Source organism: Aspergillus costaricaensis (genome assembly GCF_003184835.1).
Source record: "Aspergillus costaricaensis CBS 115574 unplaced genomic scaffold BO79scaffold_16, whole genome shotgun sequence".
Classification (NCBI taxonomy): Eukaryota; Fungi; Ascomycota; class Eurotiomycetes; order Eurotiales; family Aspergillaceae; genus Aspergillus; species Aspergillus costaricensis.
The window spans coordinates 598156-620854 of NW_020291816.1; the positions used below are offsets into that span (position 1 = coordinate 598156).

The 22699-nt window shown below is 48.2% G+C and overlaps 6 protein-coding genes across 6 annotated transcripts; 2 read left to right on the forward strand and 4 right to left on the reverse strand.

The window, feature by feature from the left end:
• The first annotated feature begins 1915 nt into the window (after positions 1-1915).
• On the forward strand, positions 1916-3966 carry erg1 (squalene monooxygenase erg1). Its single transcript, XM_025682557.1, has 2 exons — positions 1916-3255; positions 3330-3966. Exons 1-2 carry the CDS (start codon positions 2085-2087, stop codon positions 3596-3598), a joined length of 1440 nt encoding a protein of 479 aa, XP_025539499.1. The 5' UTR covers positions 1916-2084; the 3' UTR covers positions 3599-3966.
• Positions 3967-4703: 737 nt separating this feature from the next.
• Positions 4704-5285, reverse strand: BO79DRAFT_17338 (uncharacterized protein). The gene has a single exon (XM_025679682.1). The coding sequence runs from the start codon at positions 5119-5121 to the stop codon at positions 4813-4815; it is 309 nt and encodes a 102-aa protein (XP_025539500.1). The 5' UTR covers positions 5122-5285; the 3' UTR covers positions 4704-4812.
• A 165-nt stretch (positions 5286-5450) lies between these two features.
• Positions 5451-8861, reverse strand: BO79DRAFT_217976 (PAP/25A associated domain family; the record flags this gene model as incomplete). Its single annotated transcript, XM_025683394.1, has 4 exons — positions 5451-7861; positions 7930-8148; positions 8211-8282; positions 8336-8861. The coding sequence occupies 4 exons, from the start codon at positions 8859-8861 to the stop codon at positions 5451-5453; spliced, it is 3228 nt and encodes a 1075-aa protein (XP_025539501.1).
• A 7665-nt stretch (positions 8862-16526) lies between these two features.
• Positions 16527-18236, forward strand: BO79DRAFT_147906 (uncharacterized protein; the record flags this gene model as incomplete). Its single annotated transcript, XM_025678525.1, has 5 exons — positions 16527-16611; positions 16686-16742; positions 16904-17008; positions 17063-17284; positions 17452-18236. The coding sequence occupies 5 exons, from the start codon at positions 16527-16529 to the stop codon at positions 18234-18236; spliced, it is 1254 nt and encodes a 417-aa protein (XP_025539502.1).
• A 743-nt stretch (positions 18237-18979) lies between these two features.
• Positions 18980-19995, reverse strand: BO79DRAFT_266049 (alpha/beta hydrolase; the record flags this gene model as incomplete). The annotated part of the gene is made up of 1 exon (XM_025686934.1): positions 18980-19995. The coding sequence occupies one exon, from the start codon at positions 19993-19995 to the stop codon at positions 19030-19032; it is 966 nt and encodes a 321-aa protein (XP_025539503.1). The 3' UTR covers positions 18980-19029.
• A 644-nt stretch (positions 19996-20639) lies between these two features.
• Positions 20640-22202, reverse strand: BO79DRAFT_195248 (DUF914 domain membrane protein; the record flags this gene model as incomplete). Its single annotated transcript, XM_025681124.1, has 3 exons — positions 21836-22202; positions 21581-21771; positions 20640-21511 (listed from the first exon to the last, which is right to left on the reverse strand). Exons 1-3 carry the CDS (start codon positions 22054-22056, stop codon positions 20640-20642), a joined length of 1284 nt encoding a protein of 427 aa, XP_025539504.1. The 5' UTR covers positions 22057-22202.
• Between the last annotated feature and the right edge of the window lie 497 nt (positions 22203-22699).

Genomic DNA, 22699 nt, shown 5'->3' on the forward strand with positions numbered 1-22699 from the left:
AACTAGAATAACAGGTAGCAGGAAATAGAAAAATTTATAAAATTATAATTTAAAATAAAAAATCTTTTACTAATAGAATTTGTAAAAGATTTTTATAAAATTTTTCTAGAAAAGATAAGATTAATTAATCTAATAAATAGTTTCTAAAACTTATTATAAAATTTAAAATATATTATAATCTTCTGCTGTTCAGGAATTAAAAAAAATAAATTAAAATATAATAATTTTTTTCAGACGGGATGTTATTCAGAAATATAATTTTTAATTTATAATTAATATTTTTTTTTAATATTAAAAGTAATATATTTAAATATATTCTAGTTTCTCAGGCTAGATATTAAAATTTAATAAAATAAATATTAAATTTCTAGTTATCCTGCTTTAAATAATATAATTTTAATTAAATATTATAAATATAGTTAGAATCTTTAAAAATATATTATAAAAATTTTAAGATCTTTATATAGTCTGTTAGAGTATAAATTCTATTCTTAATATAAAATTAAATCTAGTTATATAATATTCTTTCTAGATAGCTTATAATATAAGATATATAAATTTATAAAATTAAATAATAATTATAATTAATAAATATTTTTTCTTAGATCTAGAAGATAAATCAGGTAAAATTAATATAATTATTTTTAAATTTATTAAAATTATAAATATATTTAAAAAAAAGACAGAGATAGAAAAATTAGAATTAATTAATAAAACTATTTTTACTAAAACAGTTATTATATTTTTAGTAATAGATTTAAGTGTTTAATCAGAGATATTAATTATAAATATAATAACTTAGATAGTTCTAGTATATTTTTTTAATATTTAATTTTTTTTTTAATAATAATCTTCTTAATAGTAAGTATCTTGATAAGCTAATAATTAATATTTATAATTTACTAGATTTAGTAAATTATTATAATATTTCTTATAGTAAGATTCTGCTAGAGTTAGAAATAGTTATTATTTATTTTTATTATAAAAATTAAGATTTAATTATAGTAATTATACTATTCTTCAGGATTCTCTGTGATATGTTATATAAATTCTTTGAATTTATTAGAATTAATCAAAGATTATAGGATAGTGGATATCTGGTTAATTATTTATTTTAAAAAAAAAAAATTATATAATATCAAGATATAGGCTGGCAGGAGTAATAGAAAGATAATTTAAATAAAAAATAGAAATAGATAGGAGACTGGCTGGCTAATTATAATTAGATTATATATAAGAAGATAGATAAGATATAGCTTAAAGCTATAAATAGGATCTGGAAGACTGGTGAGTTTTATGCCTCTTCGGGTCATATGCCTGGGTGGCTAGTCCGGGCAGTACTCCACGGCTGGCACCGTGACATTGATATATTATAGAATTAAAAAGACATCTTTTATATGGGATTTCAGGATGGCCCGCCTGACCGTGTGGCCCGTTCGACTGTTGATTACGTTAGAGCACATTATGACTCCTAGAAGGAGAAGGCTGTTTCAGATCAACACGCAAAGAATACCGTGGCGCTGCGTGCACCGAAGCTCCGGAGGCCGTGAGAATTAGTATACGGGACGCCAAGGCGGAGGTTGGTTAGACGGCCGAAAATGGCGCCCGGCTAACCGTCACAACGTGAAAAAGAGTATAATATGCGATATTCAACTTTAAACACAAATTACCCTAAAAGAAAAAGAAAGAGAATCCTTTCGATGATCTAGATTGATTACTATCAGAAACTAGTCTAGTCGCGGAGGATTGAACAGGAAGAAAGTATCATATCAGGCCATAAGCTGCTCTTTCCTCTTTCTCCCGCGCGCGCCCTTTTTGTCCCTTTTTCACATGTCACGCCACTCCCTCCAACTCCCCTTGTGTCAATTCAAACTCTCCAACTTTCCTTCCAGCACTTTTTCTTCCTCATCCCTGCCTCATTGCTGCCTGCTTATTCTTCGCAGCATTATTTACCCTCCATCTCTCTCCTCCGATTCACAGCCATCGAAATATGCCCTTTGCATCCCGCCATTCTTCCTTGTCCTCTCGATCCTGACCTCCCTTGACTTTCCACCTCCGCGATCCCCCCCCCGTCTCCCGCAAAAATGGCCGCCGCTGTTGTCGCCAATGGCCATACCACCCCCTCTGCCGATGTCGCCAAACAGCGTAGGCTAATTCACCACCATGCCGATGTCGTGATTGTGGGCGCTGGAATACTGGGATGTGCATTGGCGGTGGCACTTGGAAGACAAGGGCGCAGCGTCCTGCTGCTGGAGGCGTCCATGAAGGAGCCTGACCGGATCGTCGGAGAATTGCTACAGCCTGGCGGTGTCGAGGCGCTTGAGAAATTGGGTCTTGCCGATTGTCTGGAAGACATTGACGCCATCCCAGCCAAGGGCTACTATGTGTCGTACTTTGGGAAACCCGTCTCGTTTGCCTACCCCAAGCCCTCTTCGTCGTCGCCCGCCCCGCAAGGGCGTTGTTTCCACCATGGCCGCTTCATCATGAAGCTGCGGGCTGCCGCGCTGGCCTGTCCCAACGTCACGGTCGTAGAGACCAAGGCCACCGACTTGGTCACTTGCTCCCACACCAAGCAGGTTCTTGGTGTCGAGTGTGTGACCCGCGACATGAAGGATTGCTACTTCGGCCATCTTACGGTGGTGGCAGATGGCTACGCCTCGAAATTTCGCAAGCAATACCACTCCAACACCCCTAAGGTCCGGTCCAGGTTCTGGGGCTTGGAGTTGATCGATGCAGACCTTCCCATGCCTTACCATGGCCACGTCCTCCTCAGCGACAATGCCCCTATCCTCGTCTACCAGATTGGCACCCACGAAACCCGCATCCTCATCGACATCCCAGAAAACCTCCCATCGGCCTCCGTCAAGAACGGCGGTGTCAAGAACCACCTTCGCAACGTCGTTCTCCCGTCCCTTCCCAAATCTATTCAGCCTTCATTTGTTGCTGCGTTGGACAAGGGTCAGCTGCGCTCGATGCCGAACTCATATCTCCCTAGTGCGCCAAACAAGACTCCCGGTCTGGTCATTCTAGGAGATGCGCTCAACATGCGGCATCCGCTGACCGGTGGAGGAATGACCGTCGCATTCAACGACGTTGTGGTCCTACGTGACTTGCTCAGTCCGGAGAAAGTCTCCACCCTCGCTAATCATGAACAAGTCCTGCGACAGCTGTCCTCCTTCCACTGGCAACGGAAGAAAGCATCCTCAGTCATCAACATCTTAGCGCAGGCTCTCTATGCCCTGTTTGCTGCCAACGGTTCGTTTATCCTCTCCCCCGTTGCACCCAGAGTCCCAGCAGCTAACGCCAGACCCCCTCTGGGGCAAATCTAGACGAAAATTTGCGTGCTCTTCAACGAGGCTGCTTCCGTTACTTCGAGCTAGGAATGACCAGCGGCCCAATTGGTCTTCTGGGTGGGCTGATCAAAAAGCCAGATGTTCTGTTCTGGCATTTCTTCAGTGTCGCCTTTCTCTCTCTCTGGCTCGTCATCACCGAGCATCCCTTTTACATGCTGCCTCTGGCCTTCCTGAAATGCATTATGGTTTTCTGGACCGCATGCGTTGTGATTTTCCCCTACATGCTGATAGAGGCATTCTGCTAAAGGGGAAATCGCCGCTGCCGTCACCATTACTACCACCATCATCAGCAGCATCATCCTCTTCCCCTAACTTCATTATACCTCTTTATTTATACCTAATGAACCCGCACCGGGTTGATTCATTTCAATGAGTTGCAAGTGCCGAAGAAGCCATGACCACCAATCCCGTCCATATGTATTTATCACACCAGATCTGATCATTTTTCTCTTGTCATATATTCTCTGTGTTACCTTTTAATACCTCCCTTTCTCGCTTCTGATCCTACATGTATTATTAGAAAGCTATTTCTTGTCTTCTTGCTCCAAAGTTACTACCTGTATCTCCTAGATTCTGTATATACGATAGAATTGATCGATCGTCTCTTTCCGAAGAATGGCAAGGCCCGGACGCATAACCTGCAGGATGTCACACCGGAGGTGATTCGGGATGAAACCTTCTGGGTACTGGGATGGAAGGAATAACGTAGTTAGTTCATTTATGATTCAATGTTAAGTAATAACCACAGCATCTTTCTACAGGGAAGGAGACCTGATGGTAGAAATCACATGTATATGTAAATTCCAACGTCTACATTTGCACCTCTTCCCCCCCAACCCCAACTGCCCAAACCCATAACCGATGTGGATGGAATATGTAACATAGGCAATGAAAGGACAAGAAGGAAAAAAAACGGAAACAGCATCTCTGTCAACTAATCGACACACGCACGCAAACAAGAAACTGTGAAAGTCAAACCATATGAACCCGCTCGCCCGGCTCCCTGCTATGATGGTATATTGACAATGACAATGACAATGATAATAATAATGATGATGATGATGATGATGATGATGATGTTGGTGATGATGATGATGATGATGACGGTCATGCCGATGGACTATAATCTTCAAAAGCGGATGAAAAGAAAACAAAACAATATGATGAAGAAACAAAAACGGCGAGGAGACCAATTCGGCCAGACGAAGGAAGAAGAACGGGCCATCTAGGCCATATGCCATTCCGCTTCAATTTTGGTGTCTTTCAAATCAGCTGACACTTCTTTTTTTATCTTCCCCCTTGGAGCTCGATCGCACCCGCGGGGATATTTCATTTGGTCTGCGTATTTTTTTTTTGGCGTTTCGCTGCCCTCTATGCAGCACCACTGCAGGGAGCAAGGGGAAAGATGATACAGCCGGTATGCAAAGTCGTATGGACCCAACAGCCTGGGGGGAAGCCCTCAATCACAACCCAAAGGAGTCAAATGCAAACTCCAAACCACATCAAAACAAAACCACAGTATAAGATGAACCACGACATAGAGGACGGGGCAACATATATCATATGCAATTCTCACAAGTAACCCATGGTAACCAGCCAAACCCCCCTGACTTGCCAATTTTCCGTTATTTAACCTTGCAAAACGCCAATATTGAACATGAATAGAGAAAAAGGACGGATGAAAAGTGTCATGTACTTCCATAACATGTAGCAAGAAAACAAGTGCAATCGAAATCATGTCATTTGCAAGAAGAGGACGCCGCCTCATTTATACAGTACCATGGAACATCCCTCCAGCTGATCGAAGGGTTCGATAGTATACTCAAGCACTCCTCCCAAAAATAAACGCATTTGTAAAATCGTAGCACAGGCTATACGATAGCCATGCATGTAACAGGCTATATGGCCGCCAGGAAGCTCTCTACCCGATGCTGGTTCAGTAAACAGGCCAACCCGGTAGGTGTTCCCCAACCAAGCACAGCTATGGCTCAGCTTGGCCGAAGGTATCGCGCGTGCGGCCTGTGCTAGATAAGACTGCTGGAGGCAACGCAACACGGACAACAGATAATGCTCACAATGACACATCATCTAGTATTTTCAACCCCCCTTTCTCAATGACTCATCTGCTGGGAGGGGCTCCGCACCACTATGCAAGCCATGCCTGTGTTCTGTTGAATGTCTGGCATTCTTCTTCGGCTTCCTTTTGGTCGTCTGCCAACCACCACCGGCATGAGCGACAGCGGAGTCCGGTGTCGAACTGACCCCGTTGGACTTTCGCGATTGAGCAATGGGATGACGTTTCTCGTTATCGGTTGGTCCGGAAGGCGGATTGTGATTCTTCGATTTCGTTTTGTGTGAAACCCCGTTGGCCCGTTCAGAAGCATCGACGCCATTAGGCCGCCGTTTCCCACTGGAAGAAAAGTGCGAGTCCGCCGCTGGCGATGGCCCTGTGGTTAGTGGCTTTTCACCTGAATTTACCTGTTTCGAGCGATGATTGTCTCTATCCGCTGCTTCGTGATTCGATTGCGGCACTTTCATCTTCTCGGTACTATGCTTCAGCTGAGGTTCGGAGGTCTTTTCGGAGTTTGCGAGATGAAGGCTTTGCAACCGGCTCGAGAGCAGACTCTGCTTTGCACCGTGTCCATTAACAAAGGAATCAGCTGCTTTCCCTGTTTGGTAAATGTCAACCCCCTGACGACCAAAGTAGGGCGGCTGATCAATCTCGACCGAGCTATTGTCCTGGTATTCATGAGACACAGAGTCTGAGACGCTCGCTGGCGTATCCATATTCAGGTCATCTGAATTCGACGTACAGTGGCTCATAGCCGTGTACGGATCATAGCTTTCCGCCGATACCGAGAGACGCTGTTCACTAGGGGGTACCGAGCCGTCCACGATCAAAGGTCCGCTCCGATCACCAGATGCAGCTGGTCGCGAAGTTGCACGCTGCGACGTCGACCCTGGTTTCGTTGGCAATGCAGAGCTGTTATCTGAGGCTTGACCGGTCGCTTCACTTGCCGGAATTGACGTCATATAATCCTGAGGGTTCGTAACAAATGGCACGACGCCGCCGTTCTGCAGTGCCAGTCCTACCGGAGATAGCGGCGATAGTAAAGCGTTTTGATGATACGTCTGTAGCTGCGGGGAAGTTGCAAGGTAATATCCCATATACTCATTCGGCCGGCATTCATCAAAATAGGTAGAACGAGACACGTTGGGAAGGCTGCTCGGCATAAAGGTGTTGTTCTCATCGCCCTGTGTACCGTCGGGTGAGCCGGGAGCATTGCGCGCCTTCGACCCCGGCGAGCTGTCCGCCATCTGAGATATCGAATACAGTGGCGCAAAGCTCGGAAGGGAATTGACTGTTCGAGCCGGCTGTGAGTGTGCTCGGAGTGACCCACCCGGAGATCCGTTGGCAACAGATGATCGACGCGGACTACGCCGAAGGTCCGGCATGGCAGCAGTGGCTGAAGGCGACGGCGGATTTGTGTTGCTCCCCTGCACGCCAGGAACTCCCACAGGGAGGTAGTGACTGTTGTAATACACGTTCTGGCGGTGCGGTGTGCTGAGAGGCGGATGGTTCACAGTGCCCGACCTTGATCGAGAGTTGTCGTCGCCTGAAGATTCTTGTTGCTGAGGCATTGGGAACTGAATAAACGGTTGGCGAATGAGAACCGGCGGCGGCCTCCCAGTGAGGAGCGCCTGGTTCTGCAGCTGCAGCCGCAGTTCTTGCTCTTGGGCCTGAAGGATCTGTATTTGCTGATAGAGATGGTCATGCAAGAGGTACTGTGCGTGCTGCGCTTGCAAAGAAAGCTCAGAGGCGGTCATACCGTTGGGTTGACGAAAGTTACCGGACTTATTCGGTGTGTTGGAAGCCCTACGACCACCGGAGTGCCCTCCTCGGGAGAACTGATTCGAATGTCGTCCGCCACGACCTCCGCGACCTCCGCGGGACGGTGGCGGTGCTGCAGTGAGCACAGGACGCGGTTGGGGCGGCGGTCTCTCCCACGAGCGTTCTTCCTCCGGGGGATATTCGTATTGTTCGCAGCAGTGCTCCAGGTTCCCTTCGGAAACGGCCTGGAATGCCCGGCGCAGCTCCATATGGACCCCTCGAAACGATGTGTCGTCCGCTGTGTTTCCCAAATTCCGTGAAGTGTTGAAAGGCTCTTCCACACATAAACGGTTGTTTTGTAGCAAGTGCCAGCCTTTCGCCTCCTTCGACAAGAGCTTCCCCTCACGGACAGATATCACATGCCGCTCGTAATCGAGTTCATGACCATAGTATTTGAAAAACTGGAAGAGTAGCTCTCCGAGACTCTGCTTGTTTTTCCGCCCATAGCCAACAAGGGAATCGAGGTCATCATCAAAAGAACAGACTATCCCGTCCGCGGTCAATTTCTTCTTATGCGGCCGAGCTTGAAGGCTCGGCAAAACGGGGGGGTCTCGCGTTTGTAAGAAATTGATTATCAGGCAAATCCACGTGTAGGAGCTTAGTGTGCCTCCAAGGCCTGTGTGCGGACAGTCAGTCGAAAACTCGCTCCAGTTGTCTGTCCAAAATCGACGACTCGACACATACCGGCATCGTTGAGGATCCTCCGTTTCGTCCAATGCTTGATTATCATAGCCAAGGGTCGCACGCGTTCGTCAAGTTCCACATACGTCCGGACCATCCGGGTATTCTCCAGTGCCATAGTATTATTGACGTTCATGTCGCATGCTAATCGCAGCTCCGGATCCCAGATCTTCACGATAGGTACTTTGGCGTGCGATACGCAAACGACCCGTTCCATACCATCTGTACCCCAAATCATTGTCAGCGACTGTTTACACAAGGAAGGCAAATGGTGGTTCGCTTACGCTTGGCTAGTACCTCTGCCAAGAGGCATACGTGCTCAAGCTCCTTATAAGTGGTAGTTATACAGATGTCCACTTAATCATCGTTAGAACACACACATAAAGTAAGCCGCATTACCGAAACATACCGTCTGAGTCACTTGAACAGAGCTTATTCCCCGACGAGCCGAAAACGTGAACCTTGATATTGCAGCCTGGCCACTGATCATTGAAGAGCTTCTCCAACTTGCGGACTAATTGACGTCGCCGGTCGTCGCTTTCAGCTGACGGCAGGAGTTGATCGTATACCTCCAACATATCTGCGCTGAGTCTCTTCTCCTCCTCCGGCTCCAACCGCTCCTTGAGGCCATCCTTTTCCTCCGGCAGCAGGTCGGCACCTAATGAATACGGCATTCTTCGACGGAAGAAAGCCATGGCGGTTTCATATTTGCAGCCCGAGAACTGTTTTCGCAGCGAGGGGGGAAGATGGGTAGACTCGGAGTGGGTGGAGCGAGGGGAGGTGTTTCCTTGCGGGGGCGAAGGTGACCTGGAGTGGAAAGAGATTTTTCGCGCATGTTGGTATGGTGTGGAGGGCAGGGAATTGGATTGCTGCGAAGTCAATGGCGGCCGATTCTTTGCCTCCGGAGACGTTTCTGTGGATAACTTCCACGGCATGTTCGAGGCCTTCCGTGCTGCTACCGGTGACCTTCCACCTGGGATGGAAGATAGTTTAGCATTCCCATGGGTGTCTGGGATCATATAGCGACTCCAACGTTGATCGAACAACGTTGGCCTCTGGGGAAGAGTGGGACGAGGAAGGTCCGACGGTATTCGGACGCTGATGTCGAGGTCCACCTAAAATCCAACCTTGCGGGCGGAAAACAGTCCGCCACCAGCGAGTGCAGTATAATCCGTCAACGAGGGAAAGCACGGCGAGTGTCTTCGGACGGGGACAGAGGGTAACCGTAGGGAGAGCGAAATCCGGAGACGAAGAAAGCAGTAGACTCTGTGCAGAACTCGGCCAGCGATAGGTCAGCAAAATCGCCTTTTGTGCTGCTGTGCTGTGCTATGCGCGGGCAAAAGGTATCGCAGTCCTCGATTTGAGGGGGGGGGTGTGGGAGGGGAGGCAAAAGGCAACTCTCGCAATAGTGGACCCGCCAGAAAATGGATTGAATAAAATCTGAAGCAGACCGGAGACAGGAGTGAATGAGGTATGGGGATTTCCAGCGCGAGGTAAATCGGGGTAGTGGGCAGAAGGTTCACTGAGTGGACGGACCGGGCGATCGTCAAACAGATAGACGGTGTTTTAAGGGGAGGGAGCGATGGCCTCTAGCCGGGAAGAAGGGCACACTGGAAAAAACCACACAAGGCGAGCGGAAGAGTCGTATCGCGGAAGAGCAACACCGAATTTGCTCCATGTAAGGACCAGCCAGGTGATTTGAGCGAACGAATATACGAAAAATTCCAACAGGTTGCTAGGCAGGTCAATCGACGAAGCAAGCACCAAGGGGAGGAGGGGGGGTGTGATCTGCTGGTGGTGGTTGTAGTGGTAGTAGTAGTTGGTTGGTGTGGTTGCTTGGTGGTTTGCTGCAGAGGTAAGCCAAAAGCCAAAAGCCGGGAGCCAGAGCCACAGAGCCAGGGGGGGGGGAACAACTGCAATTGCGTTCCAACGGCGGGAAACTCTGCCAGGCGTTCCGACAAGTGGGCACGGCTGGGTAACCGCCGTTTATGCTTCCAGCCCAGAGGGAACTATTATCGCTCTATGAGAGATAGACCCCTCCACACAGAAAGCCTGCGAACAACAATAGACAGGGGGCCAAAAAAAAAAAAAAAGAAGAAGAAGAAGAAAAGAGAAAGAACACAAATAATAAAATATAAGTTACAGAGCACCGGAAAGTGTAAAACAAAAACGGAATGGGGAAGAAAAAAAAGAAAGAAAAAGAGGAAGCTATTTCCTTCCTTCCTTCCTTCCTTTTCCTTTACTTCGTTTTCCAGAAAGGAAAGAAAGGAAAAAGAGTGGGAAACGTCTCAGGGAAAGAATGACGGTTATAGGAAGAAACCAAAAAAAAAAAAAAAAAAAAAAAAAAAAAAAAAAAAATTGAGTGTTTACAGAAAAGAAAAGAGACGGATAATCACAAGGAGTCCGTTGGAGGGGTTGTTGCAGCAGAAGGGGCCAGATTCAAGAGAAAGAGAAGAATACTACCGAGCAATAGAAAGCGGGATTCGAGGATGATTGAAGAACCAACACGTTTGGAAACAGCAGTCAACTCACCTAAGCACAACAGCAAGGAAGGAAGTAATTCCAGATAGATGACAGGTAGCCTGGTCAGTGTCCCTCCTGAAGGACTCGGGGGACTAGCCGGGGAAGGAGGAAGCTACTACTAGTAAAAGCAGCAACAGCAACAACAATACTAGGAGTAGTAGTAGTAGTAGTAGTAGGAGTTCTTGTACGGAGTCCGCGGTGGTAGCGGTTGGTGGTGTTGGAGGTAAATACTACTAAGTAAGTAGTACTTAGTAGGTGTGCCCCGAGGCAGGAGTAATATCGGAAGCTATTGGTCTTTTGCCAAATTAATTGCGGCGGTTGCGAATGGGGAAAAGGGAAGAATGGAAGAAGTTCCTATCAATAGGGCAAGTCATGTCATCCACGATGTCTGGTTTTGATTTGTTCCAGTTTCCCCTGTTCCCCTATTTAATTTCTGATTTTTCCACCTCTGAATTATTTCTTCGTTTCCATCCGTAGTTTCTTTATTCCCCAATCGAACCCACTTCTTTCCCCTTCACTGCCTCAGGCATACATCCCCACTATAGGATGAAGAGGTCCTGAATATCGATTACTTGACCCATTGATGATTATTGAGTAGGCAGGGTTGTTTGGTATGGATGTTTTACTACTAGTAAGTAGTAGCATGGGTAGAGGGGAGGAGGGAGGGTAACAAATTACTACGTAGTATTGTTTGGTCCTAATGAGACTTGCTCTCCAATGTGGTGGTCCTGCTCATATCCATCTGAAACGAAACTCGCTCTTATTATTCACTATTCATCAGGCACTCAATGGGATGCGCCATTGCACACCCACAGCCAACTCTATGCTTATGCTGGCATTTGCTTCTACGAAATGGATATACTAAGTACCTCCATGGAACCTGCAGAAATTGTCATGTTAATCCCCGTCCATGGACTGGCCAATTGACTAGCTCAGCAGGGTGACGTGCATTCTCCGACTACTTATTACCACCGATGCATGCGACATCTAGTCCGGCTAAATGTCCTCCGTCCTGCTTGCTGGTTTAAAGTGTAGCCGTTCATCCCTCCTCATGATGTTAAGCAGTGAAGCGCTCCGCACCAAAAGAAGAGCGGAACGATACGGTAGTGAGAGGGGAGAGGAAGCCACGTCCCGATCGTGTCCAACGTTCGAAAGTGTCTAGATAAACCCATCTGCTCTGCTCCTTTGTGTGAACCTCAATCGCCGGTACGCGGTAGAAGTCATGTTACTCGACGCCTCAAGGTTTCCAATAGTCGGTTCCTGCCACTAAGACAGCCCGGCTGGGTTCATTGTTCTTCCCCCTTTTTCTCTGCCCCGCGTTTCCCGTGCTCCTGTCAGGGAGTTTCAACTTTCGACTGTCTCGGCCCTTGGTCCGGTCAAATGCGTCTTGCTGGCGGCACGTGTGGCCGAAATGAACTAACTTCAGGCCAGTTGCCTTGGTCCACCACCTGTTTAAACACCTTCGGAAGCCCGCTTCTTCACGACGACGGTCTGTCTTGGATCAACTATCTAGTTTACTGGCTGCATATTAAGTCTGAAACTCCTACTTCCTTCTCCGTTCTGAGAGCCAGAATGTTGTCCCACTCTCAGCCACAACGCCAACACTTGCAGTGATGATGGGGCCGATGTCCCTTGACGGATCCTTCTCACATAACGGTTTGAGTTTGTGTGGAGATGCGATAGAGCCGACTGCCACTCTCCTTCTTGGGGTGGGAAATATTGCCAGAAATTCAAATTTCAACCCAATAAGCTGGTGAGTTACGAAGTTTAAAGATAGCTCATATCGCTATGTAAAGGTGGAAGTGAGCGTAGTATTGTCGCTGCCTCGAAGTTTCGTTCCGACTCTCCTAGCCAGTCATACAACGTTGGCGCTCGCCTGTGTTTCAGTAGGTTAGGTTTTGCTTGTACGGTCTCAACCTCCCTTCGTTCAGGTGACGAAAGTTGCATGCGGGAGCTGGAGTTAGCTTAGAGATGGAAAGCAATCGTAAACTGGGCACATTACAATCCCAGCAGCTATGCTTGACATCTCAACTTGATTGGCGAGATCAACTGATATTTTTGGCTGGTGAGTACGTACTTAGTACTCAGTATCTGGTATCTCCTAGCTGGGGACCTCCCGAATCCAATCATTCGGGAGAAGAGCTTGATAATTTTGGTCAGGGTCGTCTGCTGGCCGAAATTGGATAAGAAGACCCAGAACCCCAGAGTGGCGTAGAAGCTATTGACTCGGGTTGAGTAGCGAGAACTAACATGCACGAAAGCCAGCACGGCCAGCCACAGAGGTCATATTTCTGCAGAGGCGCGCAGCAGCTGAGCGAAACATAATATGCTCTATGATGTAGATAGTAGACGTGCAGGTTGAGTGCACATCTCTTAGTCTTGGCACAATCATACTAGTACTGGGTAGGACAAGTTTTTTTCCAACGGTCAATCGTCGAGTCAATTTAAGTCCCCCCATCCGATGTCGGCCGATCAAAACGCCGTAAGGACCCTTGAAGTAGTAAGTTGGGTTGTCATTTCTGTATCAGGATTATCGCCACTGGGAAAGATCCATTTCTATCCCAATGTATCCCCGATATGTTAGGTGGTGGATGATGGATGACATGCTGATCCAAGCCACTGGCAGCATGATGACGACGGACCAACCCATCTTGTGATTTGGGTATGTTCCTACCTCCTACTCGGAGCGAGCCAGGGGGGCGGCGGTCCGAGTGTTATCCGTGTTGAACTGGCCATGCCCCACCACCAGAGACCTCCTGGATTGCGCGCCCAGACGATACGGAGTATTTATCCAACATTACTAAAGACGTAAGGTTGAACCGTGACAGATGCCGGACTTCCCACCACTTCTTATTGGAGACAAGCAAGACTAGACTAGTTAGTAGGTAAGAACCTCGCCGACCTTGTGATGCAGCTGCTGTCAAGGAGAGCCCGAACAGGATTATTATGATCACATGATGTGTATAATTTGGGACAGAGACACCTTGTTGGAGATCACCTCTAAGTCCAGACGTGGAAGAGTTATTGCAACAACCATGAAAGAAATATACACAGTTTGTATATAGTTAGGGATGTGGAATGAGATGCTAATTCCCGGGGTGGATTTTCAAGACAAATCTGACTCGGGGGACCGATGGAGGTGAGATGGTGTGTGTACCCGCAAGGAGTGTGGCCGACCACCGCACGCTAGCCCCCTTTGGGATTGATTAGGAGCATACCAAGTTCCAAATTTATCCCCACGAGGACCAATGACTTTGCTGACGCTGTTCAAATTCCGTTTGGTTCCAATGTCTTCGTTCTGTAGGAAGCTTTCAAGATCTCATTTAGACCAGTGCCATCATATGAGAACCAATGTGTAGTTTGGAGCTGATCATCAAGTCATGTTAGTTTCAACTTACTACTTGATTAGTGGAATATAATACCATTTCGAAACCCGTACCATTGTCGTACATGTATTGTTTCCTTGCAGGACAATAGTGGTACGATACATATCCCATGTCCCTGGTCGGGGTAGATAAAGACACAACTTCAGAAAAGGGGATGAATGACTGACAGGCTACTTCTGTATAAATTGTACCTTCTTAATATCCGATATCTGGTTAAGTGCTTTGATCAGAACAAGCAGGGAGAGACAAGACATACGGTGAAGACACCGAGGAACTTTCTAAAGTCTAAAAAGATAGTCGAGAGCCTCTTCCCATGGTCAGTCTGCACCTAACTACTTACTATCTATCTACCTACTCACCAAGGTAGTCATCAAATGATGACAACTGTAAATAACATTCCAAGGCAGGTGGGACAATTCTTTGAGAAAAAAAAAGGTTGACGGGCCGACGCTAATAGAAGCATAGGAATACAAGGTCCTTGCCCAGTGCACGAAATTTCCGGCTTCCGGCTACTACGGAGGGGGACTCCATATCTAAATGTTAAAAAGTCCGCGGTGGTGCAACTTGGTTCACGGACTTTGTGTATTGAGCCGTCAAGGAAAGGTATATTAGTTAGGGTAAATCATACTACAAATGAATAGATGTTCGCTACAGCAGACATATATATCATCGATTTCCCTGCCTTGCCATCGGTTTTGATGCTGTCAGCAAGTCACCTGCGAGGACGAACGGGTATCATGAATGTAATATCCAGTAATAGTTACCGGAAGTACACTGCCAATACAAGTGGGACTCGAGGAAATAATACCACATGGATTCATACCTGTCAATTGAAAGAACAAGTGATTTCTATTGATAGCCAAAGTAGTGGACGGTAAATAAAAGAGGCGTAAAACAAGGACCGTTTAATCTTCACTTATTTTGGCTGCAATTTAACTACCGTTTATGAAGCAGTCAAACAGATTGGAAGGTAAGATTTTAATTTTATGAGGGGGGGAGGGAAATAAAACCAAGAAAAAGCAAAGAGAATAATAAGAGGAGGACCCTCGGTCGACTAGCGATTCAACAAGCCGAATCTTCATTGCCAACCAGAACAATGCAAATCCGTCCGATGCCCACCCTTTTTTTTTCTTGAACCTTTTTTAAACAGGCTGGAGACTGACGGGTTGTGTGTGCGTGTGCGGGTGGACTACTTGGGAAATACTAGCATGAGCTTGTGGTGGTGTGCGCTTTTTCTCCCAAGGTGGAGAGAACGGAGAACTCGATTCGAATTTTTTTTTTTTTTATTTTCTTTCCTCTCGCACCTTTCCACCTTAAGGTTTCTTTTTGTTAATTTCCTTTTTGGATTTCGTCCCACGACCGCCATCTAATTTCTGGCCTCTGGTCGATGGGGGAGGATACGTAGATAGATAGATAAATAGGATCTAGTACGGAGTTTCTATCTAGTGATGGTGATGGTGATGGTGATGGTGGTGGTGGTGGTGTCCATTCCGAATGGAAGTTTGCGGATGGATTGATTGATTGATTGATTGATTGATTAGTGATTAGTTTTGTAGTGAGTTGGTTAGGAGTGATAAATGGTTTCCATTATTATTACCTAGCAACTTTTCTGGCTGGCTGTCTCTCTCTCCCTCTGAATCTGCGTTTCTTATCCCCGGGCCAGAAAAAATCATAATATCCACGCATCTCGCTTCCCTTCCCTTGCCCCCTCTCTCACTCTCGCACCCTCTTACTCGCTCCTCTTCTTTTCTTGGTCCTCCCCTCTTCCACCCCCGGTCCTCCTCAATCTCCCTGGACGTTGCACCTCTGCTACCCGACGGCTTTCTCCTCTCCCTCCTCCTTCTTACTCACTCTCACTCTCTCACTCTCTTCCTCGCCATTCTTCTTCCCTCCCTCTCCCCCTTCCCTGTCTTATTTCCCGCACCCACCCCCACGCCTTCTCCAAACCCTTTTTAAATCCCTCACGCCAGACTTTTTATTTGTCTGTCGTGCCTCCAAAGGGTGAGAAGCCGTTCGTCTCGTCCCTGTTCTGCCTCGTTCGCTCGTGGTAGAACCGTCCGGAATTTTTTTGCTCCAGGAGAACACCCATTTGCTTTGGTAAGTCTACAATTTTCTATGAATCTTACCGTCCCGAACCATTGTTATTTTTTGTTTTTTCTTTCTTTGGGCCCAACTCGACCATGAGACATCACTTCCATGATTTCTGGAGGAACGCAAATTCACAACTCATCCATTATATCTCACTGCATCTGCTTGGCTTTTAATCGAAGTTGGTGTCTTGCATCAATTAAAGTTCGTTGCGTCCGCACCTCATTCCTGTCATGTGAAGAGCCCGGAAGGAAAGGGGATAAGATCGAAGGCAGGGAGAAAAAAAAAAGTTCGATACCTAAGGAGTCAAATTGAGAGATCTAATAATAAGTCCAATCGATGTCATCGCTGGTCGCCATCCGCCATTTTGTCACTCCTGTGCGCTGACTCGGCCACCTGGCCCGTTTTATTTTCGGCCTCCACCTCGCTCTAGTCGCATCTTGCTTTTTTGTCAATGCCGTTCAGATTTGTTGTCGCACCCAAAACATTTACTCACCCGTCATATCCAGACAGGCCTCTCCCGATTGCCTTCGAGCGGATCCATCTCCATCGCTTCAAAGCTTGACTCCGTCCGTCATCGTACCACGTTCTCTTCCGGTAAACATGTCATACTACGAGCCTCAGGGTTGGCAGGCACCGGCCGCGCGCCAGGCCTCTTGGGAGCAACCTGCTCCCCCATCGCGGTCAGGTATGGATGGCAACACACCGATTCCGAATGCGTGTATCGCTGTTCTCAATACTTACGACAATTCTTCCTTACAGGATCCAGTTCCGTTTCCCAGCGTGACGAAATCCCGGCGTTTTCTTCTCAGTTTGATGGTACGAATTGCCGTCCCCTGCCTTATTTCGCCTTGTCTGGTGCCACGACCGTCCAGTAGCGCGCAAGCATATACACTGTTAGCCGTGCCGGATTTTGTGGCCTGTTCCGTTCTGTGACAAACGTAAAATAAACGATTGGGTTGGGTGCTAACATCCATCAGAGGTCGACCGTGCTATCGATAACCTCGTCAAGAGTGGAAAGCTGTGGGCTGCACCCCGGAGGGATTCTATGCCCATGATGATGGGCCGTCCCTACCCCGACTACGGTATGATATTGCGAGATCACTTGATTACATTCGACACGTTCTAAATTTCAGTAGCAGATCCCCGCATGGTCAACTCCATGAGCCAGCGTCATCACTCGATCAGCGAGTTCGATTCCCGGATGCATCCCAGTCCCAATGTCCAGGGCTTCTATGCCTCTCAGCGTTTCCAGGGTCGCCCCAATGAAGTAGAGCAAATGATGCAAGCGAAGCGTCGGATGGCAGCACAGCGTGAGAGGGAGCTCCGCAACTATCACCAGGAGCAACAGTACAACCGAAGTACGTGGTAGCATCTGTCTTTGGAGCCTTTTTCTGCACCTGCATCTTTCTTCCCCAATATTCCCCATACATACTTCTTGGCCCATGTGTATTTGTTGGCTTGTATATTACGTTGGGACATGGCTCCCGCTTCGAACATGGTTTTAATTCTTTTCTTCTTCTCAAAGGCCTGCTTGCCGAAATGTCTGGAAACAAGTCCGATCGCTCCCTCAGCCCGGCCGCCATGAGCGAAGAAAGCCGCCGGGAACTACTCGCTCGTCAGCATAGGGCTTTATACGGCAACGACAGCCCTGCCTTCTTCCCTCCCGCCGGTCTCGCCGACGACAGTACACGTTCCGAAAGCCAGGCAGGTGGCACGCCGACTTCCTCGACCGGCGTCCGTGGTGCCTCTCCCCGCAACGTTGATCCGTTCGGTCTCGCACAAACCCCCGTTCAGGGTGGCGCAGACAGTATCGGTCAGGCTGCCGCCGGCGCTGCCTCCTTGCAGTCGCCTTCTCGTGCCAACAGCACCTCCTCCCCCAGCTCTGCCATCAACCCAGTTTTTGGCAAATACGACGGTGCCGACCAGCCTGTAACCTCGACTTCGTCTCCCGGCGGTGCTGATTCTCCTTCGTCGAGACAAGCTCCTTCCAAGTCCATGGCTGGGCCGATTGGCTCCGTTGGCCCCATCGGAACCCGTCCTCTGCCCCAGCCTCATGCGGGACAGGTCTCCAACCCAGCGCTGAACAAGCGCTCCACGACTCCCCTGCCTTCTCCCTTGGGCTTCGGTTTCACTCCGGGCGATGGCGCCTCGGATCGGTCTGTTCCCTCCGTGTCGACCGCACCCTCTGCTGCGGCTGCGACCGCTGGTGTCAAGGATACCTCCGGTGGAGTTGGCCTTGGCTGGGGCAACGGCAGCGGTGTCTGGGGTTCCAAGAACGGTCTCGGCGTTCAGGCATCGGTCTGGGGTTGAAGAAGAGTGGGCGGATAACTAACATCACGCATTATTTATTCGGCATGTGTTCGCTTCGTGCAGTGGCGTTTTAAAGAGAGGGGTTTCGTTTTGATACTATTGGGAAAAGAGCATGGTACATATTCGGAAGAGGTGGTGGTGCAAGAGTACGTCTTTTGATTTTGTCTAGCGCTCCGTCACATGTGGACTGTTAATTTGGTACATGGCTGGTTTACTGACTAGGGGACTTGGTTGGCCTGTTGGTTTCTGGAGTCGGTATTCCCCATTTGGTGTGCTTTTTTGTGCTTGCATTGATGGTTTGACGCTGTGGTTTTGGTTTTTTATCTTTTTGATTTTCCATTGGTTCCTGCATCCTTTCCACTCTGCTTTTTTTTTTTCTTTCGTCATGACCGGCCACGACCTGCCAGGTTAGGGTTTGTATTTACCTTCAGGGAGGAGTGTACGTCTCGGGCTCTTGTTTCCCACTCATTCACGGGGGGTTCAGGTGTTATTCTATCATCATTCGGGTCTGGTTGCGAGTTCGGCCGAAACATGCGGGTTTTAGTTCAGCAACTGGGCTTATAGTTTGGGTATGGAAAAGGTTGATTGATTTTGTGTCTTACTGCGTTTCATGTGTTTTGGGGACATTGGCAAAAAAGGAATATTCGGGGATGCAGGCAAAACATCAAAGAGTTAACGGAGTCTGATCTCATGTTTTTATCAATGGTCATATACTATTTGCCATTTCCTTCTCATCATCCCATCCTCCATATCCTCCCGTACAACACAGCACAGCACAGCACAGCACTAGGTATTAAGCCAAAGCCTCCCTAAAAAACCTCACCAGCTTCGGCCCCGACACCTCCAACCGATCATACAAATCAAAATGGCCCATCCCAGACACAACAAACAACTCCTTCGGCTCCCTCGCCAACCGCACCGCCTCCTCACTATAATGCAACGTCTCCGCCTCCTCCCCAGCAATCATCAACACCGGCCTCGGCGCAATCAACCGCATGAACGCAAACGAATCATACACCACCATCCGATCATAACTCTGCAGGGGCACCCTCTGCGTCGACCGTTCATGTCTCCCCCTGCTAGTTCCATAATACTCCGCCGCTGCTTTGAAGAAAGAATCCACATTTCCCCCTTCCCCTCCCTCCTGCAACACCCTCTCCGCATCAAACATCCTCGGCGCCTCCCCATCCCCCTCCCCATTCCCAATTCCATTCCTATCCCCCCTCGCCCCCTCCAAAACCATCTTAACCACCTCCCCATTCTCCTCCAACTCCCTCCCCACCCCCCCACACCTACACATCCCCCCCACACAAGCCGCCGACACCGTCGCCACAGCCTTAATCCGCAGATCACTCGCCGCAGCGAAACAGGCGTACCCGCCGGACGCGCAGATGCCCACCACGCCGATCCGCGAGCTATCTACCCCCGGGACTGAGGTAGAGAGATACGTCACTGCGGCCTTGATGTCCTCGACGCGCTGGAAGGGGTCTTCGAGGCCGCGGGGTGTGCCCGTGCTGGAGCCTTGGTAGGCGGCGTCGAAGGTGAGGGTTGTGAAGCCGGCGAGGTGGAGGTGGGTGGCGTAGAGGGTGGTGGTTTGTTCTTTCACGCCGGTCATGGGGTGGGAGAGGATTATGGCGGGGGTTAGGGGGGTCTCATTGGGGGTGGAGGGGGTGGGACTTGGGGGGTGGTGGTAGAGGTGGCCGGAGAGGGTGTGTGTTGCGGAGGGGAAGGTTATGGGTGTTGGTGTCACGGTAGACATTTTGGTTGAGGTGTAGGAGTAGGAAGTTGGTTGTATGGATTCGGTGGTAAGTAGTGAGTGAATGATTGGGTTGGTTTGGCGATGGTGGTGACATCCAGGTCAAGTGGTAGCTAGTAATTTATATACAGTACTAGTTGGTTGCTGCTTCGGAGGCTGGTCGGGAAGTCCGAAGATTTTCGGGGTTGGGGGGTCTTGGTCGGTATGGGTGGATGACGACGGACGGATATAGGAGTTAAGGACGGGATTTAGGATGCTGATTATTGTTTGTGGGTTCGGTGAAGTATCTAGTGGTGGTTATTTTTCTAAGTATTGGGAATGGGAAGGGGAAAGCTGTGCGGTTGTGGTGAGTACTAGGTGTGGTGTGGTGATGATATGGAAATACAATAAATATTACTTGGTGAATTGGATGCCACAACTTACTTACTACTAGTACGTTAGACTACAGCAGGTCTTTACTGTGTCTGATGGTACTACTCTACTGACTGTTGTCATTGTTAAATGGTCGGAATACTAAACTAAAATTGAAGGTGTGTATTGATGCCAATCACTAGTACTCCGCCTCGTATATATAATATCGTAGTCCAAACATGATTGTATGCAAGCGCTGTAATCGATCATCATCATGTCGTCGTCTAACCATTCTTCTAACCTAAAGGTCTGTCTGTCACACTGGCAGGTAGCAAAGCGTCACGCTCAGAACAAGTTGTAGATATAGAGTCGCCACGACTACGCTCAGCAGCAGCCTCGATCTTTCTGCGTGCTGTAAACAGTCCCGACACGCCACGTTCCTGATTCCGTCCCAGCCAGGGTTTGCGTGCCTCTCCCAGCACGCGCCGTCCCAAGTAGTATATGAGCTGCCCGAGGATAATGAGGCCGAAAGCAATCGGGTACATCCAGTGGATTGTGTAGTGAAACACCCCCACCCCGATGAGAACACCCCAGAAGTTCATCGTCAGCATCGAGATGTTGAAAAATGCCGCCGATGACAGCCGGAACAGCAGCGGTACCATACAATAGAAAGAAGCCAGACACAGCGTATATCCTGTCAAGTAGATACCAACCTGGCTGTTCCAGGTCGCATTTTGGAACGAGCTGCGGTCAAAAATGCCGGCCTGGATGCCATTTATGACCATGCCGTACATGGCCATTTGACCCAGGACTTCGTACACTGGGGCCGTACTGACGAAAAACTCCTCACCCGTGTTGGCAAGTCCGTAGAATGTCGCACCCAGGAGCGCGAAGAGGTCGCCCTTGATCAGGTCCCCGCGCGAATAACCCCCTTCATCGGCACCAGTGATGCGGTCCGAAGCGATCAGGACGCCCATACCGCCAATACAGATCAGGATACCTAGTACCTGGGTGATATGATAACGCACGCGCAAGATCGTGAAGGACACGATGACCACGACCGCAATAGCCCAGAAGTTTATCAACTGGGCGCTCAGCATAGTCGTATAGCGATAGGCCAGCACAATGAAATAGTTACCTTCCACGTCGCAGAAGGCCAAAAAGATATCTATTCAAGCCCTACAATTAGAGAGACCTCCGGGAAAGTGTAGGGGTTTACGTATACAGCAAGACTTACATTTCCAACCGTGCTGGCGCACCATTCGTGTCCAGCCATTCAGACCGTAACGGTATATGGTATATGGGGTAAAGATAGCATTGAGCAAAAAGTAGTTGAAGAATGTCTGAAAGGCTGGAATCGAGGTTCCCTCGCCGACTAGTAGTGTACTAAAGGTGCTACAGGCAGTGTTGGTGATAGCCAGAACCTGTCTGTGTGACAAGTTAACCATCGACCACACCTTGGTGTTTCATGCATCTTAACTGTAGCACTTACCCAAGAAAAAGGGTAATGTAGAACTCTTTCGTCGCAAGGTAAGCAAGGACATTGTCTTCTTTCTCAATATGCGTGACAGGCGCTTCTGGTAGGTAGTCGGCGCTCCGAGGAGCCTCTAATATTGGATCAACCTGCTCGGGGGATTGAGCTACAGGTATGTAATTAGCGGGTGGTGGAGAGGATCTCTGAGCGGCAAGCCGAGCAGCCCTGGTATCGGACATCTTTGATAAGAGATACAAAAAATTGAGTTTTTGAGCCGGACAAGACTTGAGACTGACGTGGTTCTAGGAACGACTGGGTGACTTTATAACCAAGACGAGCGCAAAGCCCCCAAAAGTCGCTCGTCTATGGCGATGGCCAATCCGGTGACAACCTGAGAGAAGCGAAGAGGTATCGAGATATAGGTGCCAAGTAGAAGATACTGCTGAAGCTGGAAGTAGATCGATCCAACGTCAAGGGTAAAGCCGAGGTCAAGGCGGGGAACATTCCTTAGGTAAGACAACCGTGGATCGGATCTCGCCGCTATCCCTTTTGAAGTATGATATGCCAGGTCGCTTCTGCAGCTATCTATACCCTGTGAATTGGTGATACCACTGAGAGCGAGCCAAGGTTGGTCACGGATGGCTCAGTATTTGATAATCCAATCGTGGGATTCAATGACCCGAAGATAGATAGCTCACCTCAATGCCATAAGCACCTAATGTCTTAATGTACTTGGTGCTGCAAGATGGTCCAGGCAGAGATAATAACTAGGAAGGCTCAATGGAATATATATATATATATATATATATATATACAGCAAGACCATTTAAGAATCGATATAGTAGACCGGCAAAGCCTATACACGATGGAAATGAGGGTAGA

Bases quoted from the DNA above. Each gene is read 5' to 3' on its own strand.
- erg1 (XM_025682557.1), top strand. From the start codon at position 2,085: ATGGCCGCCGCTGTTGTCGCCAATGGCCATACCACCCCCTCTGCCGAT. The intron at 3,256-3,329 runs GTTCGTTTATCC...GGGCAAATCTAG, and splicing joins TGCCCTGTTTGCTGCCAACG to ACGAAAATTTGCGTGCTCTT.
- BO79DRAFT_17338 (XM_025679682.1), bottom strand. From the start codon at position 5,121: ATGAGGCGGCGTCCTCTTCTTGCAAATGACATGATTTCGATTGCACTT.